Here is a 25,079-nt window from a genome sequence, read left to right on the forward strand (position 1 = left end):
CCACGTTTGGCTATTTATTCTGTAAGCTAAGTATGTCAGTTTGGTTTTCCTGCTGATCTCCTCGTTTCTGATTCGATCACATAGGTCGTAGAGTATTAGCTCCATCGCGCATCGCCCTTTGGGTAATTACAAATTGGTACCTTTGAAACTAGCCATAAGTAAGTAACGAAGACAGGTAAATGAGTAGGTAAGTACACACTGGGGTAACTATAAAGATTGTGGCTGTGATATTTTCGTAAATACAAGTGAAATCACCCTTTTCTGTAAAGCTATCGTATTCGATAAAAGTTTCATATTTTATTTACTTTTGTACAACTTACAAAAAAAATTAAAAAGCTGTATATTATATTATATCATTGCTTGCTTCGTGACTTTTAAAATCCTAAAATTGTCATTATCAGCTGTCAATGTCACTAGTGTCATTCGGAAGAAGTCGAGGAATTTTGCTAAAGTTCATCTCAATTTAAAAATAAATTAATATTTATTTTAGCAAGTGGCGAAATCGTCAGTGATATAAATAAAGCGATACCAAAAACAAATGTAGATCTCTCTCTGTTTAAGTTATTGTCAAAATAATTGTGTAAAAGTTATGCGCTGAAAAACCACAATATGTATTTGATATACATTCTAACGGTACATTCTTCATAATATCTTCTTGCAATGCATTGTTGTGATGTACTAAGAATATGACCTTTAGAATTTTCACAATATCCATGTAGCTGCTACTGACACATGCGAAAGAATCGATCGTAAATTGAGCTTTCAAAACAGTGTTCATGTTGATTGAACCCAGATCAAACAGGCTTTGTTCTGCATGCGGCGGTGCTTATCAGTTATGGAAATAATCATCCATTTTTAGTGATACTACCGATCGGCACAGTGTCTTAATTTGGCGAAATTTCCCGTTAACAGTAACTGATACTAAACCAAATGGTAAGCACATTCAAAAGTTATGTTTTATGTTAACTAGTACAGTGATAAGGTACGTTTTTGTCTTAAGGCTTTAAAATGGCACTATTACTATGTAGAATTAATCCTTAATTTTTATTTTTTAAATAATAATTGAATAAATAAATAGAAAAGTTAGTTACTATAACAAAATATCTTATTTCCAGCTTTCAAGTACAATTGAAGGAGGCATATCAATTAAAAGTACTATAATAAATACTGATCATCATGAAGCACCTTGCAGCATGGTAAGTTATTTCCTGTTTCATTTTTTCTTATAAGACAAGTATCATACATTACCACCTCTGTAACATTATGGATGCATTAAATAATTGAGTATTGAAGTCCTGTTTCAATGTTACTGAAAAAACCTATTAGTAATTTGTTTGTCAGATAACTTCGATTTCAGTGTCATGTAACTGTCTAAAACTTGGCCGGGAACCCGTGAAAATGACCATAAAATTTACAAGCCATGGCATGCTTCTACTAATATTATTAAGTTGTCCATCTAGTAAATAAAGTAATTTGTATAGAGACTTTAGTGGAAATATGATTAAAATAGAAACTAAGAAAATTTATAAAATCAGTCCTATTGTACAGTTTTGAAATGACAAATTAATTATGTTGATATACTTGTCATACTGAGAATTTTTGAAATATCTTATCACAGTAAATCTGCAAATGTGATTCATAACAATGATATAGTCTCTCAAAATATTAAATATTTTTAAATAGGTACCAAAAGAAAATCAGCTCTTACGACAAGGAGGAATGGGAGACGATGGTAGAACAACTGTTGATGCGCGGCACCTACCGGCGGCGCATCGTCGACTTCTCAAGCCACGCACGTTCTTACCTGATAGACGTCGATTTAGTTAGAGGTACGAACTTAATAACCTTTATCTTAACAAATCTACTATACTTAATCTCAATTACAGGCTTATCAAGTGTATGATTCAACAAGCTGGTTTGCTTTCAACAATATCAAATTAATTAGAAATACAATTAGGTAATACAGGTGTCTGATTGCTACATTTAGTTTTGTAAAGGCATTATTTATTGTCATAAAATGTAAGGCTGGACTGAACATTGATGTCAGTTAGTTATGGCCCAACTTATGCTATTTTGTTTCACTCTGTACTTTTACTAGTCCTTGAAAATTTTAAATGAGTATTTCGATTTCACATATTTATTGTATGTAGGTATAATTAAAATTAAACAGTTGATAAATTTAATTTACGCCTTGTAAACCAAACCATCATTAAATCATTGATGTAATTACTAAATCTTAATTAACCTTTTTTAAATTTCTCCTTTCACAGGCTCGTCATTTCCTAAAGCGAAGCCTACTCTGGGCATGCGCAGAGTAGTATGGTTCGCTCTAGTAAGGCTGGTATTCTTCCCTGCTCTATACCAATGGTGGGCTCAGCAAACGTCATCGGCTTGCGCGAAGTTCCTACTCGGTTTGTGGCTGATGCAAGTGCTTAATATGTCGCTGTATTTCATGACACCAGCTACATTGGATATAGATGTGAGTTTACTAAAAGATCTGTTATTACCAATAATACTGTGTAAATGTTCTGACTCTAGTGACTGAGAAATACAGTTAGGTACGAGTACACTAATGATCATCTTTGAAGTAGAAGTGTGTTTTAGTAATAAGGAAAATATATGCCTTTGCATGGTCTGCCACTATCTGTTATAATTATTTGTGTTAATGAAAGCATACTAATTATTTCATTTATTTATTGTTATGAAAATTTATTGCACACAATATCAAGCTATTTGTTATTAAAACAATAATGTTTAAAGTCTTCCAAACAAATTGCGTTCTTTACTTATGTTTTCATTTAAGCTAATAGCTAGTGTTATGTTATCTGTGCTAATCCTACTTCCTATTAGTATTATAAATGCGAAAGTTTGCATAGATGTTTAGATGTCTGTTAACAAGTTTGTTAATATTTCACGTAAAAACTACTGGACGGATTTTGATGAAACTATACAGTATTATTCTTTGTAACCCAGAATAAAATATAGGCTATCATTTATGACGATCTGCGACAAACTAAATTACACGCGGTCACGCGGGTGAAACCGCGGGCCAAAGCTAGTAATAACATACCTAATTGTTTCGTTTAACCATGTTTCAGGCGGACTGCTGGCTAGTGCCCCTCGGCCTGATGTTGGTGCTAAGTGTGGTCCATTCACAGATTGTTAGCACCACCGAAATGGAGCTCGCGAGAGTGCGGCCTCGATCCACTTACAGACGAAAACTGCCGCGATATTTTCGGTAAGATACAGTGATAAAACATGCGCCAATGAGTCATCAATTCACATCATCATCATCATCATCATCATTTCAGCCACAGGACGTCCACTGCTGAACATAGGCCTCCCCCAATGACTTCCACAATTCACATCGCCGCGAAAATATTAAAGTTTTTATAAGAATTTCAAACGAGATAACTAGGTATTCCTTTTCTTAAACTATACAATAACATTATAGTAATGGTTTACACAGTTTGTCCACATCTGGCATCAAACCCGAAACCATTGCGCTCAATATTTTTTTGTTACATTGGTCTATTAACCTTTCTCCCTTTGAAGTATGTAAAGAATAACGTTCACCTTTGCCATAAGATCACAACGTAATTTATTAGTAGTTTCTATCATAAAAGCTATGGTTTACATAGCTCAGGATTTATAATCTTTCATAGCACGTCCTTGCAAAACGATCAAAGTGTGCTAATGTCATATTTTACACGCAAATAAACGTGACACGTCACTTCAACATCCAGTGCATGATTTTTAGTATACGCACTTTAGGTTTAAAGGACATTTATTTCTCATTAAAAACCTTACAGTCACTTACATGAGAAATTAATTAGGTAGGTAATTTACAAGTTGTCCAATAGCCAGTACAAGCAGATGTACTTCTGGGGGAACCGTCCTAACAAACACATAGTACTTACGGGAACTTTGTTGTACATACGTATAAAAACTTAGTTTTCTAGGTTGACATTTCATCGGTATCTTATGTACTTGGTTGAAATAGGTGTTAGTAATTATAAAAAGATGAATTAATTTCTTCTTAGACGGTCCCGTTCCGAATGTGACGGTGGTAGCGCCGGTGGCTCCGGCGAGAGTGGCGCCACCTCTAGCCAGAGCAAGGGCCCCTCCACCAAGCCGGCCAAGTTCAGACACAGACCGACCCGCACCGAGGTGACAGAAACCGGACTGAGGTTAGCATCCACCAAGCGACGTGAAGGTTGGAACTAGTTTCGTTCTTAATCACTTACTTCAGACCAAACACCTTTGTATCTTTGTTCCATTTACAGAAAACGCAAGAAGGAAACATTAACGAAAGACAATATAATCAAAAGTTTGGAACCGCAAATTAAAAATAAAGCACTATTCAAAGTGAATAAAGCTAAAGACTCTGATGATGAAGACTATATGGCTTGGAAAAAGCCTCATGTGGTAGCTCCTATAGTTACATTCACTCCACCGTCTGATAACGCTACGCCCGGCTCGTCTATTAATTTCAAATCTAATATACTCACAAAGAAACATCTAGAAACATTTAACGTGAGGCAACACCAACAAATTAACGTCGCGAGAGCGATATTTGCCGACGGCGATGACGGTTTTGAAAGTCTCAACGGGTACAATTCGAATGGAAGCGATGGAGACAATCGCATCAAAGAAAATGACGCCAAAACTGCACCCAAAATTGTCGAAGGGGAAATTAAACGAGAATCATCAGACCCTATACCAATACCAGAAGTTATTAAAGTAGTTGATAATGAAAGTACACCAAATGAAAAAGTTCCTAAAGAAATTAAGAATGAAGACGATGAAAAGTCTTTAGATGCTGAGTCCGATGGTGGTGCGCCTACTAGCAGCCCTAGTGCTCCTAAACGAGTAGGTGTCAGATTTAGAAGTTCTTGGGTAAAAGAAACCATACCTAGAGAATCTAGTGACGACGATTTTGCGTCACTTAAAAAGAAACAAAAGGTAAATATATGTATATTTATTCAAATACCTATTTTTTATGTCTACATATTATTACTATTATAAAATATGCACTTGAAATACATTCTCGATACACAACTAACTTATTAATTTTTATAATATTAGGTGATAGACGGAACGAAATTTCAGCACAGCAAGACAGGTAGATATAGGCCATATCGTTTGAAATGACAAATCATATGCTATACTTAACACAGACATTGCTTGATACTCTTTGATTATTCGAATATTTTGTTACATTTGTCAACAAATGTTTCATTTCAAAATTGTGACGCAACCAAGTCAATAAACTTACATTTTATTCGTAAAGGAGTTGCAAAAAAGAACATACAACTCATTTTAGCATGAAAGGGTAAAAACTGAAATTTTTTTTCAAATGGAGCCATTCAGGATTACTGCTCAGAATGAAGATTTGTATGGTTAACAATCACATAAAGTTGGGAGGTTAATTTAATATGTTAGGTAAACATATCGCCATAAGGTTTTTATTCATTAGACACTATCAAAGAACTAGATACATTTGTGACTGAAGACCAAAGAACTAGAATACCAACTTGAGCCCTTAAAAAGTTGCTAATTTTATATAAGTGTTCATCGAATCAGTATACTGTACTAGCTAATGTATTCAATTTGTGTAGAAATTAGACAATTACCAGTCGTCGTCATCCGACGGTGAGTGCTCGGCTTCGGCGCCATCTATCGCTCTCCCATCGCACCATACCATGTCTGACTGGGTTGGGCAAACCACTAACAGTAAGAACATTTTTGTATTAACACTATCATTGCGGTACGCGGCTATTTGTTAGGCATATTTCTAAGAAATAAAAACCGTTTCCTTATCAAATTATTTTACGCCCGTATTCACAAACGATGCTTGTTTAAGTGAAGCAGCAAATCGACCGCACAGCGTTAAATAGACCTCTGTGATTGGTCCATGTGTCACCCTGTGCGTCCACCCACACGGACTGTGAGACCACATAGTAATATTTGTGAATACCGGCGTTCGCGTGCATGTCTTGTATTCCATGCTTTCTAGAGCAGACATTTTGCTTACAGCCATAAGAAATAAAAGCTGTAATTTTGCAATGTCAACTCGAGCTTATTTCAGATTATTTTTTCATACACCATCTTAAAATGGCTTTTCTAGTTATGCCAAAACAAATGCTGCGTACTGCCAGCCATAAGATTTTGTCACAAATGTGTTCCATAGCTTGAGTATCAGTTGATTCATCCCACCTGGTTGTTCGCTCATCAGAACATGTCTTGACAGGCGAAGAGAGCAGTTACTGCTCCCAGTCAGAAGGAGGCCATTCGGACGTGGAATTCCATTACACAGCTGATAGTTCTTGGGACCCGTTCGCGCTTCTGGACCCTACTAGTGATACAGGTAAGATGTGTTAAAATTACCTATGTATTAGGCCAGGAACGCACTATGCCGCAGTCAAAAATGTGTATTGAAAATTAGTTTTAATGCGCACTACCATGCGGCTGTTTCAATACATATTTTTAACCGGACGGTTGACCGCATTCCGGCTGGCCGCATAGTGCGTTCCAGGCCTTACCGTTTACCAGATGTTTTGATATAATAAACTGGTAGAATTGAGTATTCAAGGTGAAGTATATTCAAAGCTGCATTGTGTTCGACACGTGTTTCTCTTTGTGGGTTAACCTCATTATTATCTGGTCGTTGAATATTAATGACAGATACTGTAGAAATAAAGGTCAAAACATTTCCTTTGTACGCATGTACGCAAGACTTCACAAATAAATATTTCGATTTTTATGCACAACTAGCTGACCCGGCGGACTTTGTTCCGCCTTAATGGCAATAAATATGCAGACTTTTTTTTTAATTTCGAACGGGATAAAAAGTATCCTATGTCCTTCTCCTGGCTCTAAACTACCTCCCTGACAATTTTCAGCTAAATCGGTTCAGCCGTTCTTGAGTTATAAGTGGAGTAACTAACACGACTTTCTTTTATATATATAGATGTGTGTTAATATCAAGTTCATAGCCTCTCTAATTTATCAGAGGCCTACAATTCCCACGCTGACTCGACGGGTTGGGGAGGATACGGAATCTACATTTATCTTATCTCTCTATTATACAGGGTGTTACTTTGCATTCTTGCCATATTTACAGAGGTTACTATATTACTGATACTGAACACAAATCCGTAAAAAAATAATGCCCGAATTTTTTTTTTTTAATCTTGAGTATTTTATTTTATCGACAATCTGTTAAACACATCACTAATTATCGCAACGCATGCACATCACTTGTTGGCGATGGCGATGAAGACTTTTTTACTTTTTATTGTATTTTTATAAATATCTATTGTCTTTAAAATGTCTTTTTGACACTTGTAAAAAACTGAGAAATCCATCAATCAAGTGTATTCAAACAACGAATAATTTAATCAAAATGGTGCTTGGAGTGTCTGCAAGACGTCTTAGACGAAATGCTTGATGACGTACCCTTAGCGTTACACCAAATGCTCTACTACCAGCAAGATGGTGCTCCCCCACAATAAGGACGTCAAGTGCGCGAATAATTACGTTTGGTGAACAGTGGATTGGACGAGTGGTCCAGTAGCTTGGCCACCACGATCCTCGGACCTGACACCAATGGATTTTTGGAGTGACTTGAAACGACTGGTATGCGCAGAAGAGATAAACAGTGTAAACGCTACATTATTACATGAAAGGATTGTTTTAGTGAAACTGTGAGACAAAACGTTTATGTGTTGCGAAAACTAAAGCGAAAAACCTACGCTTCGCCGTGCTAGACTGTGCCTTCATCAGAAAGGAGGACACTTTGAACACTTGCTTCGCAGTACGTAAACTTTGTAAGTAGGAACTTATAAATAAATAATTAATTGTGAATAAGGTGATTTCATTTCATACTTAATTTATTAATTTGTAAAAATAGGGTACAATGTTAAAATTAATTAAAACCCTAATAATTATTACGTATTTTTGATGGTCCTATGCCCGTAAAGTAGAAAGGAAAATCTGAAATCAACTGAAGAGTATTTTAAAATAATTAAGTATTATGACTGGATAAAAAGGCTGGTACCCAGAGCCATAAAATTAAGAACTAGGCCACGCCCACTAGGTTTATTCCACTTGCACCTGTAGAACGTGCGAGACAAAATGGGTTTATTCCAATTTGTACTGAAAAACCAAATTTACTAAAATCTTAGTGTACTTTCTTTATGGGAGTCTCTTGTTTATCTTAAATAATAGGTATTGTTCCCTACTTTTATCTCTGTGAATATGGCAAGAATGCAAAGTAACACGGTGTATAAAAGAAAGTCGTGTTAGTTACTCCACTTATAACTCAAGAACGGCTGAATCGATTTAGCTGAAAATTGTCAGGGAGGTAGTTTAGAGCCAGGAGAAGGACATACTAGGATACTTTTTATCCCGTTCGAAATATTTATTGCCATTAAGGCGGAACAAAGTTCGCCGGGTCAGCTAGTAAAAGCTAAAGGTCACTGATTGCCTGACTCACTCATCACGAAATCTCAGAAACTGCAAGTGCTACGAGTCTCAAATTTTACATGGGGGTTCCTTTTAGAACGTAGGTGCTCACTAAGAACGGATTGTACGAAACTCCACCCCTACGAGGGTAAAACGGGATCCACGCATACTAAGTCGCGGGCGGCCGCTAATTACTGAACATATTTTGTACCTGAGTTGCCTTTTGTTTTACGACCTCAGGAGGTTCCATTGTAATCTGTCTGAACTTCGTCTTAATAACAATAAAATTAAATATACTTTTATAGTAAAATGCACGATGTGGGAGCGCGGCTCGACGCTTCGCGCAGAACTATCAGCGGTGGACATCAGCTGGTACGTGGTGGCGCGCGCCGAGCGGGCCATGGCGGCCGACGGCGGGCTGTGGGCCGGCCTGGCCATGGCTGCGGTGGTCGGGCTCTTGACGCCCATCACTAGGCTTGTGCAGGTAACTAGGGCAGTAGACACTACTTAGTAAAGTGAAGGTGGGAGCTATCTGCGGTGGACAGTAGCTGGTACGTGGTGGCGCGCGCCGAGCGAGCCATGGCGGCCGACGTCGGACTGTGGGCCGGCCTGGCCATGGCCGCGGTGGTCGGGCTCTTGACGCCCATCACCAGGCTTGTGCAGGTAATTAGGACAGTACACGCTACTTAGTAAAGTGTAGGTGGGAGCTATCTACAGTAGACACCAGCTGGTACGTGGTGGCGCGCGCCGAGCGGGCCATGGCGGCCGACGGCGGGCTGTGGGCCGGCCTGGCCATGGCTGCGGTGGTCGGACTGTTGACGCCCATCACCAGGCTTGTGCAGGTAACGAAGACAGTAGACGCTACTTAGTAAAGTGTAGGTGGGAGCTATCTACAGTAGACTTCAGCTGGTACATGGTGGCGCGCCGAGGGGCCATGGCGGCCGACGCCGGGCTGTGGGCCGGCCTGGCCATGGCCGCGGTGGTCGGACTCTTGACGCCCATTACCAGGCTTGTGCAGGTAACTAGGACAGTAGACGCTACTTAGGAATGTGTAGGTGGGAGCTATCTGCGGTGGACAGTAGCTGGTACGTCGTGGCGCGCGCCGAGCGGGCCATGGCGGCCGACGGCGGACTGTTTGCCGGCCTGGCCATGGCCGCGGTGGTCGGGCTCTTGACTCCCATCACTAGACTTGTGCAGGTAACTAGGACAGTAATCGCTACTTAGTAAAGTGTAGGTGAGAGCTATCCACAGTAGACATCAGCTGGTACGTGGTGGCGCGCTCCGAACGGGCCATAGTGACCGACGGCGGACTGTTTGCCGGCCTGGTCATGGCCGCGGTGGTCGGGCTCTTGACTCCCATCACTAGACTTGTGCAGGTAACTAGGACAGTAATCGCTACTTAGTAAAGTGTAGGTGAGAGCTATCCACAGTAGACATCAGCTGGTACGTGGTGGCGCGCTCCGAACGGGCCATAGTGACCGACGGCGGACTGTGGGCCGGCCTGGCCATGGCCGCGGTGGTCGGACTCTTGACGCCCATCACTAGGCTTGTGCAGGTAACTAGGGCAGTACGGGACAATACCCAACTCTCGTTCCCACTGCTGCAACTCCTGTATAGCCAGGATCTACAGCTTGACCGCCAATAAAAGCCCAACCAGTGATGGTCAAGTTTGTCCCGGGAAAAATTTAAACTGTCATTAGACCCGCAACGAAATTAATCAGAAGAACATAGGAGGAGTTCGAAGTTAAGGTTCGACTTCCTTTACTGAGGTAGTAGACACTACTTAATAAAGTACACGATGTAGGAGTTAATCGCAGTAGATATCAGCTGGTACGTGGTGGATCGCGCCGAGCAGGCCTAAAAAATACTTAGTAAAAATTACCACTCACTATTATTTTTGTTTTAGGTGGCAATAGATCAAGACACGAGGACAGAAGAAGAACTACAGGCGGTGTCAATAATAACTTACATTCCTTCTCTTGTGATCAGCTATACTCAAGGCTCTTTGTTATGCATGCTAAGTGGGGCTTTTGGTGATAATATTTGGTAAGTCTAACTGATTTAACTAAATTATTATTATTTCAGTTTTCAAAGGGAAAACACTTCTAAGCTAGACTAGTATTTCACCTGTGAATAAAAAAGCTAGTCCGCTTCTAAAAGTGGCCCAGTATCTTCACTCGGGATTTTCAGTAGTGGCTTATATTTCGGTCTGCAACTAGTGTAGTTTTTTGCGAAAGAGATTTAATAACCTAATTTAAGGCTTTTTCATTCAATGTCTCGTACTTAATGCTACCATTTATGTAACTGTAATATGTATGTTACAGGGAAATATCAACAAATATCCTGTCGTGCGTTCTTCGTTTCGCAATGAGTGCGCTAGTATTTTTCCTGCTAGCGGTGGCGGAGCGAGCGTTCAAACAGCGTTTTTTGTACGCGAAGCTTTTCACGCATCTGACGTCAGCGCGACGCGCGAGAAAGTCCGAACTGCCGCACTTTAGGCTCAACACTGTAAGGAATATCAAGACATGGCTCTCTACGCGCTCTTACTTACGGGTAAGTTTTTTGTTTTTTATTGTATTTATTTTAAAAGCATTTTGTTGTCATAATAATAAAACATTTTAGGGTCCTCGCCCACGGCGACTCTTTGTCGCGCGTTTCGTAAACGAGTGACAGCATCGCTACTAACGCGCGTTAGGCCCAGAACAGACGGTGAAACGCAACTGCAACGAAACTGCCACTGCTAGTTACTTTTGAGTTGCATCTAAGTTTCTGCCATAGCATCCGTTGAGAGACCACACATGACGCGACCAGTTTGAAACTTTCAGTTTCAGTTTCATTCATCAGAATCATCACAAAGTTGCAGTTTCGTTGCAGTTGCGTTTCACCGTCTGTTCTGGGCCTTAGTCGCATTTGCAACGCACTACAGATTAGTGATGCCAACGCGCTACAGCAGCGCGACTGCATCGCTACAAAAAGTCGCCGTGTGCGAGGGCCCTTAGTCATTTGCATTCACTATAGGGCTGATTTTTCAATTATCGGATAACTTTTAACTGAAGAATAAGTTTGGCACATTGACAGTTTCAGTATGGGAAATATGTCAACATGTCAATTTTATTCTTCAGATAAAAGTGATTCGACGGTTAAAAATCAGCCCTTAAACCAACATTTATTTTCTAAAGACTAATATGAATCTACTTTCATTTTTCTTCTATTCTCGCTAGATTCTAGCCAATTTCTTTTAAATATTTAAGTTCAACTAATTACAGTTTTGAAACTGTCTGAAAGATGGCAAATAAAATTTGTCTAAATTAATATTGAACTCTTTGCAGCGTCGCGGGCCGCAGCGTTCGGTCGACGTGATCGTTTCGTCCGCCTTTATGCTGACGCTCATTCTCCTGGCGTGCGTCAGCGCACAGCTGCTTAGGGTATGTTGTTACGTAGTGTAGATACTTCAAAGTTATGCACTATCACTATCGGGGTCACCAATTTGTGCCAACTTCGTCGGGTTCACCAATTTGTGTCATCTTCGTTTGGTTCATCTTTCTTCGTCGGGGTCACCAATTTGTGCCATGTTGGGGGACCGTATAAATGAGACACGGGTTGTAGTTAGTCTCTGCTATATGTCTGTTTATTAACGCGGACTACACGTGTATTTATACGATATAGATTATAGATAAATGACGTCACAGCATCAGCACTATACGTGATAAATGTGCTGACACTGTGAACGTGATCAAGATAAGATATGCAGAGATTAAGTATTGTGCATACCGGCACACATGGCTTACATTTAGACATGGATCTGGTTCTGAGGACTTAAGTTTTTTTTTTTTTTTTTTTTTTTTTTTTTTTTTTTTTTTTCTTTCTTGTTTTGTTTTAGGTAATTAAATTTTTTTTTTTTTTTTTTTTTTTTTTTTTTTTTTTTTTTTTCCTGTGGCAACACTACCGCTAACAGCTGATTTGAACTTGTCCCAATTTATTTACTAATTTTTATTTAATTTAATATCATAAAAGGTCTCTAAACTCATCACTGTTACTGTTTTATGTAATTATAAGTGAAATAACGTTTAAATCTGTGTATTGCATTGTGTTTATGGTGCAAATTGTGGAAATACTTAGGACCGATTTGACAGTGCAATTACGAAAATATTACGTTGGATTTTGTTAACATTGTTCTATCTTTCGAAACAGGTACCTATTTGTTTTATATTTACAACAGTAGTGCATATTTTAGAAACGAAATACTATTATTGTGACCTTATACTGTCACCCGCGTAAGAGGTTATATTTACCTACATTTTTGTTAACCTCCAATTATTGATCAATTGATCCTTTGGCATTTACATTTTAATACTTTTTTATTTACCAAAAGAAACAATGCTTACACGTAAAGCCTTCGCTCGCCGGGAGGAGTCCCAACTCCAACTGGCTTTGAGAGATTTGAAGGCAGCCAAAGACTTGATTGAGCAATTAAATAGGGAAAGAGAGGACAATGAGAGGGAGCTGATGGATGTGTGGGATAAAAACAAGCATTTAAAGAAAGAGATGGCTGAGCTGCACACCAACTATGAGACAATTGTAGAGGAACGGAATAGGCTACAATTAATCATTGACGGGTTTGGTGAGTGCAATGAAGAGTACGTACACAACCTCAGACGTATGACCATCATGAAACAAGACCTTTATGATGCTCACAGCCATATCGAATTAATGGAAGCTGAAAGAGAAGCCTGCACAGCCACCAAAACCCAAATCATGTTTGACGAGTTAGTCGGTAGTGCGCCCAGCCTGACCCAAACTGCATCTGACAAACAATTAATTACCATAGACCTAACTTGTGATAATACTTTAAACAATACTCCTGTATGTGGTAAGATTGTCAGATGCAGTAAAAATAAATTTAAAAAGTATGTAAAAATTAGTAATTAGTATGTCCGTAAACATATACATTTATTTACTAAGAAAAGTGACGTCCACTCATTTAACACGAGACATAAGAATAAACTTGCTGTTCCATCATTTAGGTTGCATAAGATAGGTAATTCATTCTTGGGGAAATGTATTACCATATTTAACAAAATACCACACAACCTTGTCGAATTGCCAATAAACAAATTTAAGATACATATAAAAAATACCCTTATGTCCAAAGGGTACTACAAGGTTCGAGACTATATTGATGACAAGGATGCGTGGTCAGTTCAGTCTGCACATATTTGATGTACTTAAATTTGACTATTCTTACCGTTAGATAATTCCTGGCAATAAGTGGTGACTGAGTTTGTTCCGGCGTTTCTTCTCAGCACTTGCCATATGTTTGTCTCGAAGCGCTGGTAGGGCCCAAAAGATAAGGAGACATGTAAAGTGCCCCATAAGGGCTACCTTTTTCTTTTTTTATTATTTTCTATTGACGTTCATAAGTGCCACTTGTGGTCTAAACTGAATAAATATTTTTTGATTTTGATTTTTTTGATTTTAAGACTAGGCGCAGACCATCGATTTTTAGTTGGCCGATAGTTGTGTCCGATTTTAAATTGTATGAAGAATCGGCCAAATCAAATCGGTGTAATGTGCGCACTTCCATATGATACATGCCCATACTGATCAACTGCCCGACTAAACTATCGGCCGACGACAAATCGATGGTCTGCGCCTAGGCTTAGTGTGAGTTTATATCAAACGTCGTCACTAGCGAGCGCGTAATAAAATATACGAAGATTTTACATAGTTTTTGAAAGTATCCGCTAGAGGCGCTGTAAAACCCGTCATACATTGAATGTCACTTTTTTACGCAGTCGACATCGTATGCGTTTGACGTAAACTCACACTACGCCCCTTTGATATTATTTTGAACTGTATTCCCTTGTCTTAAGGTCCAAAAATAATGAAAGATTTATACCCGTTTTCACCATCAATCCCTAATTTTTAAGTGACCCCTATGCAAAAAAAATCTGTTATTTTTCACCATAGGGGTCACTTAAAAATTAGGGATTGATGGTGAAAGCGGGCATTAGACTCGTGTCGACTACTTACTAAAGCCGTTAAAACTGGTTTTCACAGGACTCAATAACCCTCGAGCGCGGCTGGCTACTCGAAGCAGTCGTCTGGTGCTGCTGTCTTGGCATATACCTGCTGCGTCTGCTGACCCTCGGCAGCGACGTGAACCGCAAGTACCGCGGCTGCCTGTCCTCCATCCTGACAGAGCAGATCAACCTTCACCTTGCGATGGAACAGCGGCCCGAGAGCAAGGAGCAGCTCACTGTGGCCAACAACGTGCTAAAACTTGCTGCGGATTTGCTAAAGGTATTTTTGAACCGCCTTCTTTTTATATAGAATGGGCCTGTGGCCTAATTCACGTAACAAAACTTCAACGACATGCAAGCGATTTGATCGCTGGTGTCACTTTTCGTATTCACGTCCGTCCAATTTTGATTCGATTCGTATTCGATCGTTACCTCCGCGGTATTCACATTTACCTATTTTGAAGTTTGGTTTTGGATGACAGTGGGTTAAACGTCAAATGATAAATCGCTAAGTTGCGATCCTATTGAGTAATCCTTCTATCGAAATAACACGTGAATACGAATTTAGTGGGTCTAGACAAAGTGTAAAATAAAATCGCAAACCAGTCGATAAGTGGTCGAAAAGCCCCTTTTTTGTATGGAGTTTTGACGGATTCGATTTTCGATTCGATCAAAAAGTGCGTTTTGTCTAGGCGGGTAGGACTGTTTTTCAGTAGGATGAGTTCTAAACGTCAACGACATTTTGATTACAAAATACGTGAATTAGGCCACTGTTTTGCCAGTTCCTGAGCAAGAGCTCTGTTCAGTCTGACTTATAAAGTTGTTTTTAAAAAAGTTTTTGGTGGCTCTTGACTTTATCTACGAGATATTTCTATCCGTTACCCGTAACCAAACCCGTAGTTTGGCTAACAGGTAAATTGTCACAATATGTAACGGTAATAGCTCTAATAAATCTAACGTTCTTTCCAGGAACTGGACGCGCCATTCAAGATATCAGGAATATGCGCCAATCACTACTTATACACGATCACTAAAGTAGTGATCCTCTCGGCCTTATCTGGGGTGCTCTCAGAGATGTTAGGTTTTAAATTAAAACTTCATAAAATCAAAATCAAATAAAATTGATCTGTCGTCACACTATCGAATGTAATACCTCCAGTTTATTGGAGAAGCTGTATTAGCACGTTTTGAAACAACCCCATCTTCAGTAGAAGCAAAATTTATTAGATGTAAGTTAAAACTTAGGGCAACTGTTGCGTTGAGTTTGTAAAAAAAAACTTTTGTTCTAAATATCTTATAACATACTTACATAGTTTTGAACGTCATCATTTCATACACGTGCCACTTATGCTAGGTTTATATGGCATTAGTTCGCCACGGACATAACAAAATCAAATGAAAATTGTCGTGTGAAAACCTAGTTTCACGCATAAGAACGTGAAAAGAGCGAACTGTATCGCCGTCTGAACGCGACTTATGTAATAGTAAAGCGTGTCGAATTCGAATGCTTTATTTCAATGGAATTAAATATTTTTTTTACTATGGAAACTCGCTCAACGCAACAAGCCTAAAAACCTTCGTCCTTTTCAAATCTACTTAATTAAGTCACAAAACAATAATATACATAATATAAATTATGATATAAAATAATAATTAATATGATTCTATATTAATTATCATCATAAAGAATTATTAGGCAAATTATATTGAAAAAATATGTTTAATTCTCCAACAGTTTCAGCTCCATAATTAATCCATATTAAGTTCGGTATTGCGTCGAAGTTGCAATGTTTCATTTCAAAAATAATTAATATAATTTAAAAATCTTATTTGTAGTTGAAATAAGACATGAAGGTGAAGTAACAACTACTTACAAAAATAAAGACTATTTTTTTTTATTTTAGCATTATATTTTTTATATTTAGATAAGTAGGTGTATTTATTAGGAATCGAATTTATAGTGTTATGATGATCTGATGTATTAGTTATGTACAACTGTAGATACAAATTTTATATCAAAGTGAGTTATTCTGACTTTCAAATCAATCTAAATTCTATCTTGAATAGGTACTTAAAATAAACGAATACGACATAGTTTCAATAGTTTTTTGCACTATTTACTTTATGTACATAATATTTTAGTTAACATGTCTTTTCTACGAAAAAGGTCCCTCATACTGTATTTTTAGAGTATTAAGTAGATATTTCACTGACAATCAATACATTAACACTTAGTTCCTTATGTAGCTAAGGGACTTATTTCTTGAAAGGAACTACTATTTTTCTGATCTCATTTTTTCATAAGAAATCAAATAAACAAAATACCTACTTACTCTGGACATTCAACATTAAGCCTAGGCGCAGACCACCGATTTTTCGTCGGCCGATAGTTTAGTCGGGCAGTTGATCAGTATGGACATGTTGGAAGTGCGCACATGACACCGATTGATTTTTCATACAAATTAGAATCGGGCCCAACTATCGGCCGACTAAAAATCGGTGGTCTGCGCCTAGGCTAATAATATACGTATTGAATACTTTATGTAGGTACGTACTTTGTACTAATATCATAATAGTAATCGGAAATCAGAGCCACTTGCTCTTTATTATAAAATATATACGTTTCTATATTTGTGCCAAATATGAACAAACGCAATATTCATTTTGAAATGTAAAATCGAAAAATAAATATTTTTTTATTTGGATAAATTATAAAATATTAACGATATTTTAATTGATAGTAAATTCGTTCATGCCACGAAATTACTATATGTGCAATAAATGTTATTGTTTATGTATTTTATACAGTGTGGAATCAGTCTCGTGAAACAAACAATTTTTGAGCATCTTGAACGTAATGATAATGTGAAGTATCCATATTATGTACTTCAATGCATTGCCATTCGTTGTTTATAATGTTTGTTACATTGTGATAATAATTATGTTACATAAATTATCCTGGTAGCCAGTATACCGTCGGGTATAGAAAACACTTTATGTAGGATGTATTAGAAGTTAGGACAGAAGTCGATATTTACCATATTAGATCCTTCACATAATGCCATATTATCAGTTAGATTTTTTTACTGTTAATAGAAAATGTTCCTATTTTCTCATTTTTTCTTCTATGCTTGGTTTTGTTAAAGGACAATGGGCAAAATGGTACCCGGCTCCAATAGATATGTGTCTAGTATCGTTTGAAAGGTCTTACCAAGATGAACAACTTTTACTATGACCACCAGCCTCAGATCTGAGGTGGAATTGTGTAAAGCAATCGTAATCATTTGACTGTTCATAACGTACGATAAAGTCAGTTATACAAAGCGTTTGACAGAATAATCGTACGTTATGAACTGTCAAATTATAACGATTGCTTTACACAATTCCACCTCTGGTTGTGTACGAAGAAATACATACTTTTTTGCAGAATGGTACCCGGCTCCAATAGTTATGTTTGTAGTGTCATTTGAAAGGTCTTACCAAGACGAACAACATTTACTATGGCCACCATCCTCAGATCTGGTTGCGTTCGAAGATAAAGATACTTTTTGTGTAACCTAAGTATCATACAGTATGAAGGGGGACGCGCTAGGGGCAGGGCACCGACGAGATGGTCGGACGCAGTGAGGAAGACGGTGGGCGGGAGTTTGCATCGTGCGGTCCACACAGCTTATGACCGCAGTCTTTGGAGGAACACTATCTGTGGTCGCGATCCTCATCAGTGAGGGACCGAGGATAAAGAAGAAGAAGTATCATACGTGTCCATCGTATGGTACTTAGGTTATGCGAGGCGGGAAGGGTTTACTGCTCCAGCATCCTTCCTTAACTCTATAATTATTGATGGGGACAATTGTGAAATAAATATTTTTATTCAAAGAAGTTACTCCCTTATTAATAAAAAGTTACACCTAGGAAGAACCTTGGATTAAAATGACATTTCCATACCAAATGACAATTTAAGCCAGAGTTCAACTAGGGTGTAACTTTTATTAATAAAGGGGTTAAAGTTTTATTTCTTCTTAAGGGTTTTATTATGGGTTGCTAAAGCGAATAAATCCACAAGACCCAATAAGTCCACCTACAAGATGGACCGACGACCTCATAAAGGTAGCGGGAAGGCGCTGGATGCAGGCCGCCACCAACCGGCCATTGTGGAAATCATTGGGGGAGGCCTATATTCAACTGGACGTCCTATGGCTAAAATGATGAAAGCGAATAAAGGGCTAATAGCTAGGGTAGTTCATCGTAGGTATAATCCTTTCCTTTTCAATGCTTCTTTTAGTTATATTAATAGATTGTAGTCATAATACATACTCGTATACATGGATGATTGTGTTATACATTCAATATAATACTTAGTGGAATTACTGCTTTCAAAACGTGAATTAGAACTGGCCCCATAGCAGACATTTTCCTACATCTAAAGGCCTTTTAAAATATATATTGGTTATGGCTATTGGAGCGGGTACCACTTTCCATACATTTTTGCCCATCATCCTTTAAAAAGTGTACCTATAATGTAGATAAGGTGAATAAAGAGATTAATATGGTTTTACACATTTACTAGTAATTCGTGGATTTTTTATAGGATGAGGAAGCGTCTTTAGCTAATATTGGTCAGTGACAAAATAAGTTTTAGGAATACCTACTTCGGTATGTTGTATTTTTGTCCCATGCACAGTGTGTTATGGGACTGTATAAACGGACATTCTCATTGATTTGATGAAACGTATAGAGCTCAGTTATACAAACATGATAGTAAAACTCCCGTTTGAAAAATCCACGTAGTTTTCGCGGTATCAAAATTCAAAGTTACCTATTTTTTTACTTCAAAATTATGCAAAAATATTCTCACTCGTTAACTAATAACATTTAATTCAGAATTGTTATAATACTTCATAGAGCTCTTAAAACTACACGTAATAAGCGTATTAAGTGCTTCGTAAACGCATTCAGTTAATTAGGAAAAATGATTATAGTGATTTTGGTTTTTATTTTTTTTCTCAATTATACCTTAATATATGCAAACATTTTTAATTGCAAGATATAGTCTGATATTTAATCTAATTGTATTAATAAAATCAGCTTTAAACTCCGTGATATATTTGAGAAAAAACATAAAACGTCTTAATAAAATTTTTACGAGTCTAGGGTCGACAATTTTGGAAGGAATAATTCATGTCTAAAAAGTTTCAAATCCCGCCTGTTATGTGCATAGTGTTGAAGGTTCTAAAAAGTCACATTCACATTGTTTTTAACCGACTTCAAAAAAAGGAGGAGGTTCTCAAGTCGAGTCTTTTTTCTTTTTTAACACTCTTATATTAACTTAAGTTGTATGTAAGTAACTAACTAAAAAAGTATGTAAACAAATCTAGGAAGTCGAATTTATCCTACCTTTAATAATTTTCTCATCGATTTGAAACCTATGTAAATCGAATGTCAATACAATAATTTGGTACAATCGAGCTGATGATATTTAAACATCCAAAAGAAATATTGCTATTAAAAAGTGATGGGAAATTTACAATTCTATATGGCGCATATTTTCAATTTGATTTTCCTCAAATATATCACGGAATTTAAAGCTGATTTTTTTTATTCAATTAGATTAAATATCAGACTATATCTTGCAATTAAAAATGTTTGCATATATTAAGGTATAATTGAGAAAAAAAATAAAAACAAAAATCACTAAAATCATTTTTCCTAATTAACTGAATGCGTTTACGAAGCACTTAATACGCTTATTACGTGTAGTTTTAAGAGCTCTATGAAGTATTATAACAATTCTGAATTAAATGTTATTAGTTAACGAGTGAGAATATTTTTGCATAATTTTGAAGTAAAAAAATAGGTAACTTTGAATTTTGATACCGCGAAAACTACGTGGAATTTTCAAACGGGAGTTTTACTATCATGTTTGTATAACTGAGCTCTATACGTTTCATCAAATCAATGAGAATGTCCGTTTATACAGTCCCATAACACACTGTGCCATGGTATAAATATCGCCACTACCTATTAATTATATTCAGATAAAAACTACTTTACCCGTCTTTCATATCTCAACAAGCTTTTATGGTTTAGCTGGTGTTTATTATGGTGTATTAATTCCATTATTTCTCTTGCACATTTCACACTACTATTGGTGCTTAGATTAAGATGAAAAAAGACAACTTACTGTTACTGAATATGTGAACAGTTTGATAGAAAATGTGTACAGATAAAGCATGAAATGCAAAATAAATGAAATTAGTAACATAATCATCTGTTTTGTTTTAAAATAATTATATTTCCCCTTAATAATCTAAGATTCAAATTACATAGTTTTAAAATAGATACTGATACAAAAGAATTCTATACAGTGTGTTTGGGATAGGGCTAGCGATAATTAATTTAAGGCGATGTTATTATGTCTATTTTATCGACAAAAATGCCCCCATATGTGGGCTATATAAAAATAAATTTAAAAAATTAACCCCCCCCCCCATTTCAAGAGGGGGGGGGGGTTAATTTTTTAAATTTATTTTTATATAGCCTATGTTATTCTGGGTTATAAATAATAATACTGTACTTTCATCAAAATCCGTTCAGTACTTTTTGCGTGAAAGAGTAACAAACATCCATCCAGACATCCAAACTTTCGCATTTATAAGTTTCGTTAGTAGGCAGTAGGATAATTTAAAATACTAATTATTTATGTACGAATTTTATTTACGAAATTATTGCGATTTGAGGTTACTGAAAGCTTTCCTCTGAAAGTCAAATTTATCTAACGCCGTTGACTCCGGGATTGGGACCGCTGACTCCAGGACCGGGGCCACTGGCTTGATGGCTGCGAAGCCGGCTTGACGGAGGGGGTGAAGAGTGGAGGAGGCCATGAAAAATCAAGGGCCGCTGGTGCAGCCCCCTCTTCCTCGAGAAACGCCCGTACCGCGCGGGATCGGCAGCGCGTCCTCGTCCCCCTCCTCCGAAGAATCTTCTTCGCTTCCTAATAAAATTAAAATAACGAAATTAGCGATACTTAGATGGAAGGTGGCGAGCTGTTAGATTTGGTGAAAACTGTATGATTAACTTACCATAGAACAGGTGTTCCATGATTTCGTGGTCATGTAGCGGTCGGTGGAGTGAGCCTCGCCCGTGGCGTCGTCGGCCCACGAGGAGTGGTTGCGCCGCTTCCACCGCACTCCAAATATCTATTAAAGAAATTATAGATTTTATTACTACAATCAAATAAAAAAAAAAGTTTGGTTGGTTAAAAAACTCTATAAGGTCACCTCCAAAAGACAGACGAGATTTATGGGACAAATAAATAAAACATCATAAATTCTTTTGTTTTAGATAATACAACCATATTTTTAGAATGCTAGTTTTCGAGATTTTTTGATGTTATGTCGAGTGAACTCAAAGTGCCAAGTGCGGTCCGGAGGCATGGCATCGATTGTGCCAGTGTATCCGTGTACAAGTACGTCACGTATGTAAATAATGTGAAAATGACAGAGGGCCGATAAACAGGATGCTCTTGAAAATATTACATTTAGTTTGTTAGGAAAAGTAAAAACAGAAACTTTTTTTTTGGTTTTAATGCCAGGATCCAATTTTTCTAATATAATTAGATGCCCTATTAAAATTTCGTCTGTCTTTTGGAGGTGACCTTATACTTACAACGCCGGTGACAGGGCCTGGTATTCGTCGAGCTCGGGTTAGGGTGTGGGGTCCGCGTTAAATAAACATTGTTGCCGATGGCAAGATTCTTTGTTTTTTAGGAGCGTGGAGCGAACTGTTAAATTTACGAGTATTTCATGACTAAAGTCTGTTCGCCGAGAGTTGATAAATATTATGAAATGTCTTGCAATAGCGACTGTCGCTTAATTATCGCATTCTGTATGGCGGGCGTCGTTTGTCACAACGCGCACTGAGTACCATGGTACGAGCCACGCAGCTGTCGTCAAGCGCCCCGGCCGGCGGGCGGCGGCGGCCACAGCGTGACCACTTTTAGTAGATTTCTACTTTTTTGGTAGATTTGAGGCAAAGAGAACGATGATTTAGTAGTGCGAAATCGTTTAGTAGATTTTGGTATTTTTAGAACATTCTTATAAATGGTAGTCCAAAATTAAATTGTAACCGAGCCGAGAATCCAGGCCAAAAAAAAAGGCCAGGCCAAATAATCTACCAACTTTTTAATTATATCGACAAAAATAATTAGCGGGCCGTAATTTATAATGAGTTTAGAACCTCTGATATTTATTTTTTTTATCAACTCTCGGCGAACAGACTATATGTAGAGATATTCGTATTCGCCGAACCTATATATATTTAATATTCGTATATTCGTAAAAGTAGTATTAATTTGTTGCATCACTTACCATTATTAGTGGGTCAAACTCGCCAGGTAATCCGATTAGTATGATTTCTGCTATCTCTTCATCATCTATCACACAAACAATTTCAGCAAGTTGTTGTGATGCATCAATTAATTTTGTAATGTATTTCTCCAATGAAGGAAATGTCTCACATTGAATCTTGTATAGACCCTTTTTAGGGCCAGTCGACGACTTATGCCTTTGTTTTCATACGCCCTCTCTAAACTTTTCCATACATCTTTGGCGGTTTTAGCGTTCTTAACATATGGATAAACACTGCTTTGCAGGTTAAGGCAAATTTTGGCGATAGCTCGTTCGTCATCCCCAAACAGCACAGATTCTCCTGGCTCTATACAGTGCCACAACCCGGCGTCTATCAGCACCATTTTCATTTGTAACTTCCAATTACAGTAGTTTTTGGTGCCTTCTAATTTCTCAATAGAAATGGTATTGGTACCTTGGTTGCCCCTTTGTGATGCAGCAGGATGTGCAGGAACACAGTTGCCGACATTACCACGTGCATCATCCTCGATGCAAGTTTCATTATCTTTGTGATTTTTCGACATGATGATTCAAAATATTATGCAGAATATTATAGGCCAAATATTAGTAAAACATACGGAAAGAGCACAGGCCAGAGAGAAAAAGCATAGACATCAGTGGTGCCAGTCGGGTCTTGTCAGAAATTACCAGAAATCAGTGTTGCCAGTCGGGTCTAGTCAGAAGTTACCAGAAATATAAAAAAAAGTAATCTTTTTGAATAAAAAGTAACCTTCATACGGGGGGGGGGGGTGCGGAGCGATGATTGTGTAAGGTTGTTCATGGATGGAAAATGAATACAATAATTGTAAGTTTTCGCGAATGTTTTTCGATAATAAATTTTTATACGAAAAACGTTTCATGGATTTGCGTTTTATTATCGAAAAACATTCGCGAAAACTCATTTTTTTTAACAAAAATAAATCAAATTCAAGTTTGAATGCACTTTATGACATCATTTTTAAACTGTCACTATTAATATTTTTTACTGAATAACCTGTAAAAGTCAATTCTACAATTTCTGAAAAATCACCTAAAAGTAACCTTTTCATTAGTGTAACCTAAAAGTAACCACTGCAGTTCAAAAGTAACCTAAAAGGTTACAAAAGTAACCTTCTGGCAACACTGCCAGAAATATAAAAAAATGTAACCTTTTTGAATAAAAAGTAACCTTCATAAAAGTAACCTTCATACGGGGGGGGGGTGCGGAGCGATTGTGTAAGGTTGTTCATGTTTATAGTTCCAAAATACTGAACTGTCCTATGCATGACATTGACAGTGGGGCGCCACCGTCAATACCGGATCGCTAGTTCCGATTTTTGCCATGTTGGAAACCATATAGTTGAACGATGGTAGCGCCCCCCTGTCATTGAGTTTCGCGGGACAGTTCAGCGTGGGTCATCTATACCTAAATTCGAAATTTTGACCATTCCATTCCGAAAAGTGACCGGTCGTATAAAACCGTTTCATGGATTTGCGTTTTATTATCAAAAAAACATGCAAAAACTCATTGTCTTTAACAAATAATAAATCAAATTCATGTTTAAATGCAGTTTATGACATAATTTTTAAATTGTCACTATTAATATTTTTACTGAATAACATGTAAAAGTTAATTCTACAATTTCTGAAAAATCACCTAAAAGTAACCTTTTCATTAGTGTAACCTAAAAGTAACCAATGCAGTTCAAAAGTAACCTTCTGGCAACACTGATAGACATCTTTTTAATCTTTTTTACATTGACAATAAACGTTCAGAATATAACAAAAATAATTTTATAATATCGTTTATGGTATTCGTTCAAATACTGTGTTTGAGCATTATTTAAATAAATCTCTAAAAAAAGTATTTTTTTTAATTCACGTTACTAAAAATTAAAAGTCGATGTAAATTTTCCTTGAAAATTGCTAACAAACCTTACAAAGTAGTGAAATAATTGCAGGTTACTTACCGTTTAATGATTTCTTAAAATTGTGGAATTTTGCGCCGACACTCTGCTGAACTCTGCTCGGTATTCGCAAAGAAGAAAGGGCAAGAAGAAGAGAAACTGTGAAGCAGTGAAGAGAAACAATAAAATAAATAGACTAATTTTATTTAAAAAAAATACTTTGATGACAGATTACTTTTTATTTTCCAGCTGCTTTTACATTGCGCGGAAATTAGCCAAGTCAAGTCAAAAAAACA

General features: G+C 37.4%; 2 protein-coding genes across 5 annotated transcripts; one reads left to right on the forward strand and one right to left on the reverse strand.

The window, feature by feature from the left end:
• Positions 1-430: 430 nt before the first annotated feature.
• phtf (putative homeodomain transcription factor) lies at positions 431-17,472 on the forward strand. 2 transcript variants are annotated; one of them, XM_028312594.1, is made up of 15 exons: positions 431-933; positions 1,116-1,196; positions 1,684-1,829; positions 2,271-2,479; positions 3,099-3,238; positions 4,044-4,190; positions 4,287-4,965; positions 5,622-5,736; positions 6,239-6,370; positions 8,775-8,953; positions 10,376-10,515; positions 10,794-11,022; positions 11,799-11,894; positions 14,530-14,772; positions 15,462-17,472. In XM_028312594.1, the coding sequence occupies exons 2-15, from the start codon at positions 1,177-1,179 to the stop codon at positions 15,609-15,611; spliced, it is 2,625 nt and encodes an 874-aa protein (XP_028168395.1). In that variant the 5' UTR covers positions 431-933; positions 1,116-1,176; the 3' UTR covers positions 15,612-17,472. The 2 variants fall into 2 exon arrangements, with proteins under 2 accessions (XP_028168395.1, XP_028168397.1); XM_028312596.1 differs by having other exon boundaries at positions 6,254-6,370.
• Positions 17,473-21,185: 3,713 nt separating this feature from the next.
• Positions 21,186-23,499, reverse strand: LOC114358594 (uncharacterized). 3 transcript variants are annotated; one of them, XM_028312599.1, is made up of 4 exons: positions 23,313-23,499; positions 21,572-21,688; positions 21,477-21,482; positions 21,335-21,412 (listed from the first exon to the last, which is right to left on the reverse strand). In XM_028312599.1, exons 1-4 carry the CDS (start codon positions 23,397-23,399, stop codon positions 21,380-21,382), a joined length of 243 nt encoding a protein of 80 aa, XP_028168400.1. In that variant the 5' UTR covers positions 23,400-23,499; the 3' UTR covers positions 21,335-21,379. The 3 variants fall into 3 exon arrangements, with proteins under 3 accessions (XP_028168398.1, XP_028168399.1, XP_028168400.1); XM_028312597.1 differs by having other exon boundaries at positions 21,186-21,483; XM_028312598.1 differs by having other exon boundaries at positions 21,186-21,483; positions 22,859-23,499.
• Between the last annotated feature and the right edge of the window lie 1,580 nt (positions 23,500-25,079).

This window comes from Ostrinia furnacalis, unplaced genomic scaffold, assembly GCF_004193835.3.
Source record: "Ostrinia furnacalis isolate ACB-3 unplaced genomic scaffold, ASM419383v2 OfSCF4045, whole genome shotgun sequence".
NCBI lineage: Eukaryota > Metazoa > Arthropoda > Insecta > Lepidoptera > Crambidae > Ostrinia > Ostrinia furnacalis.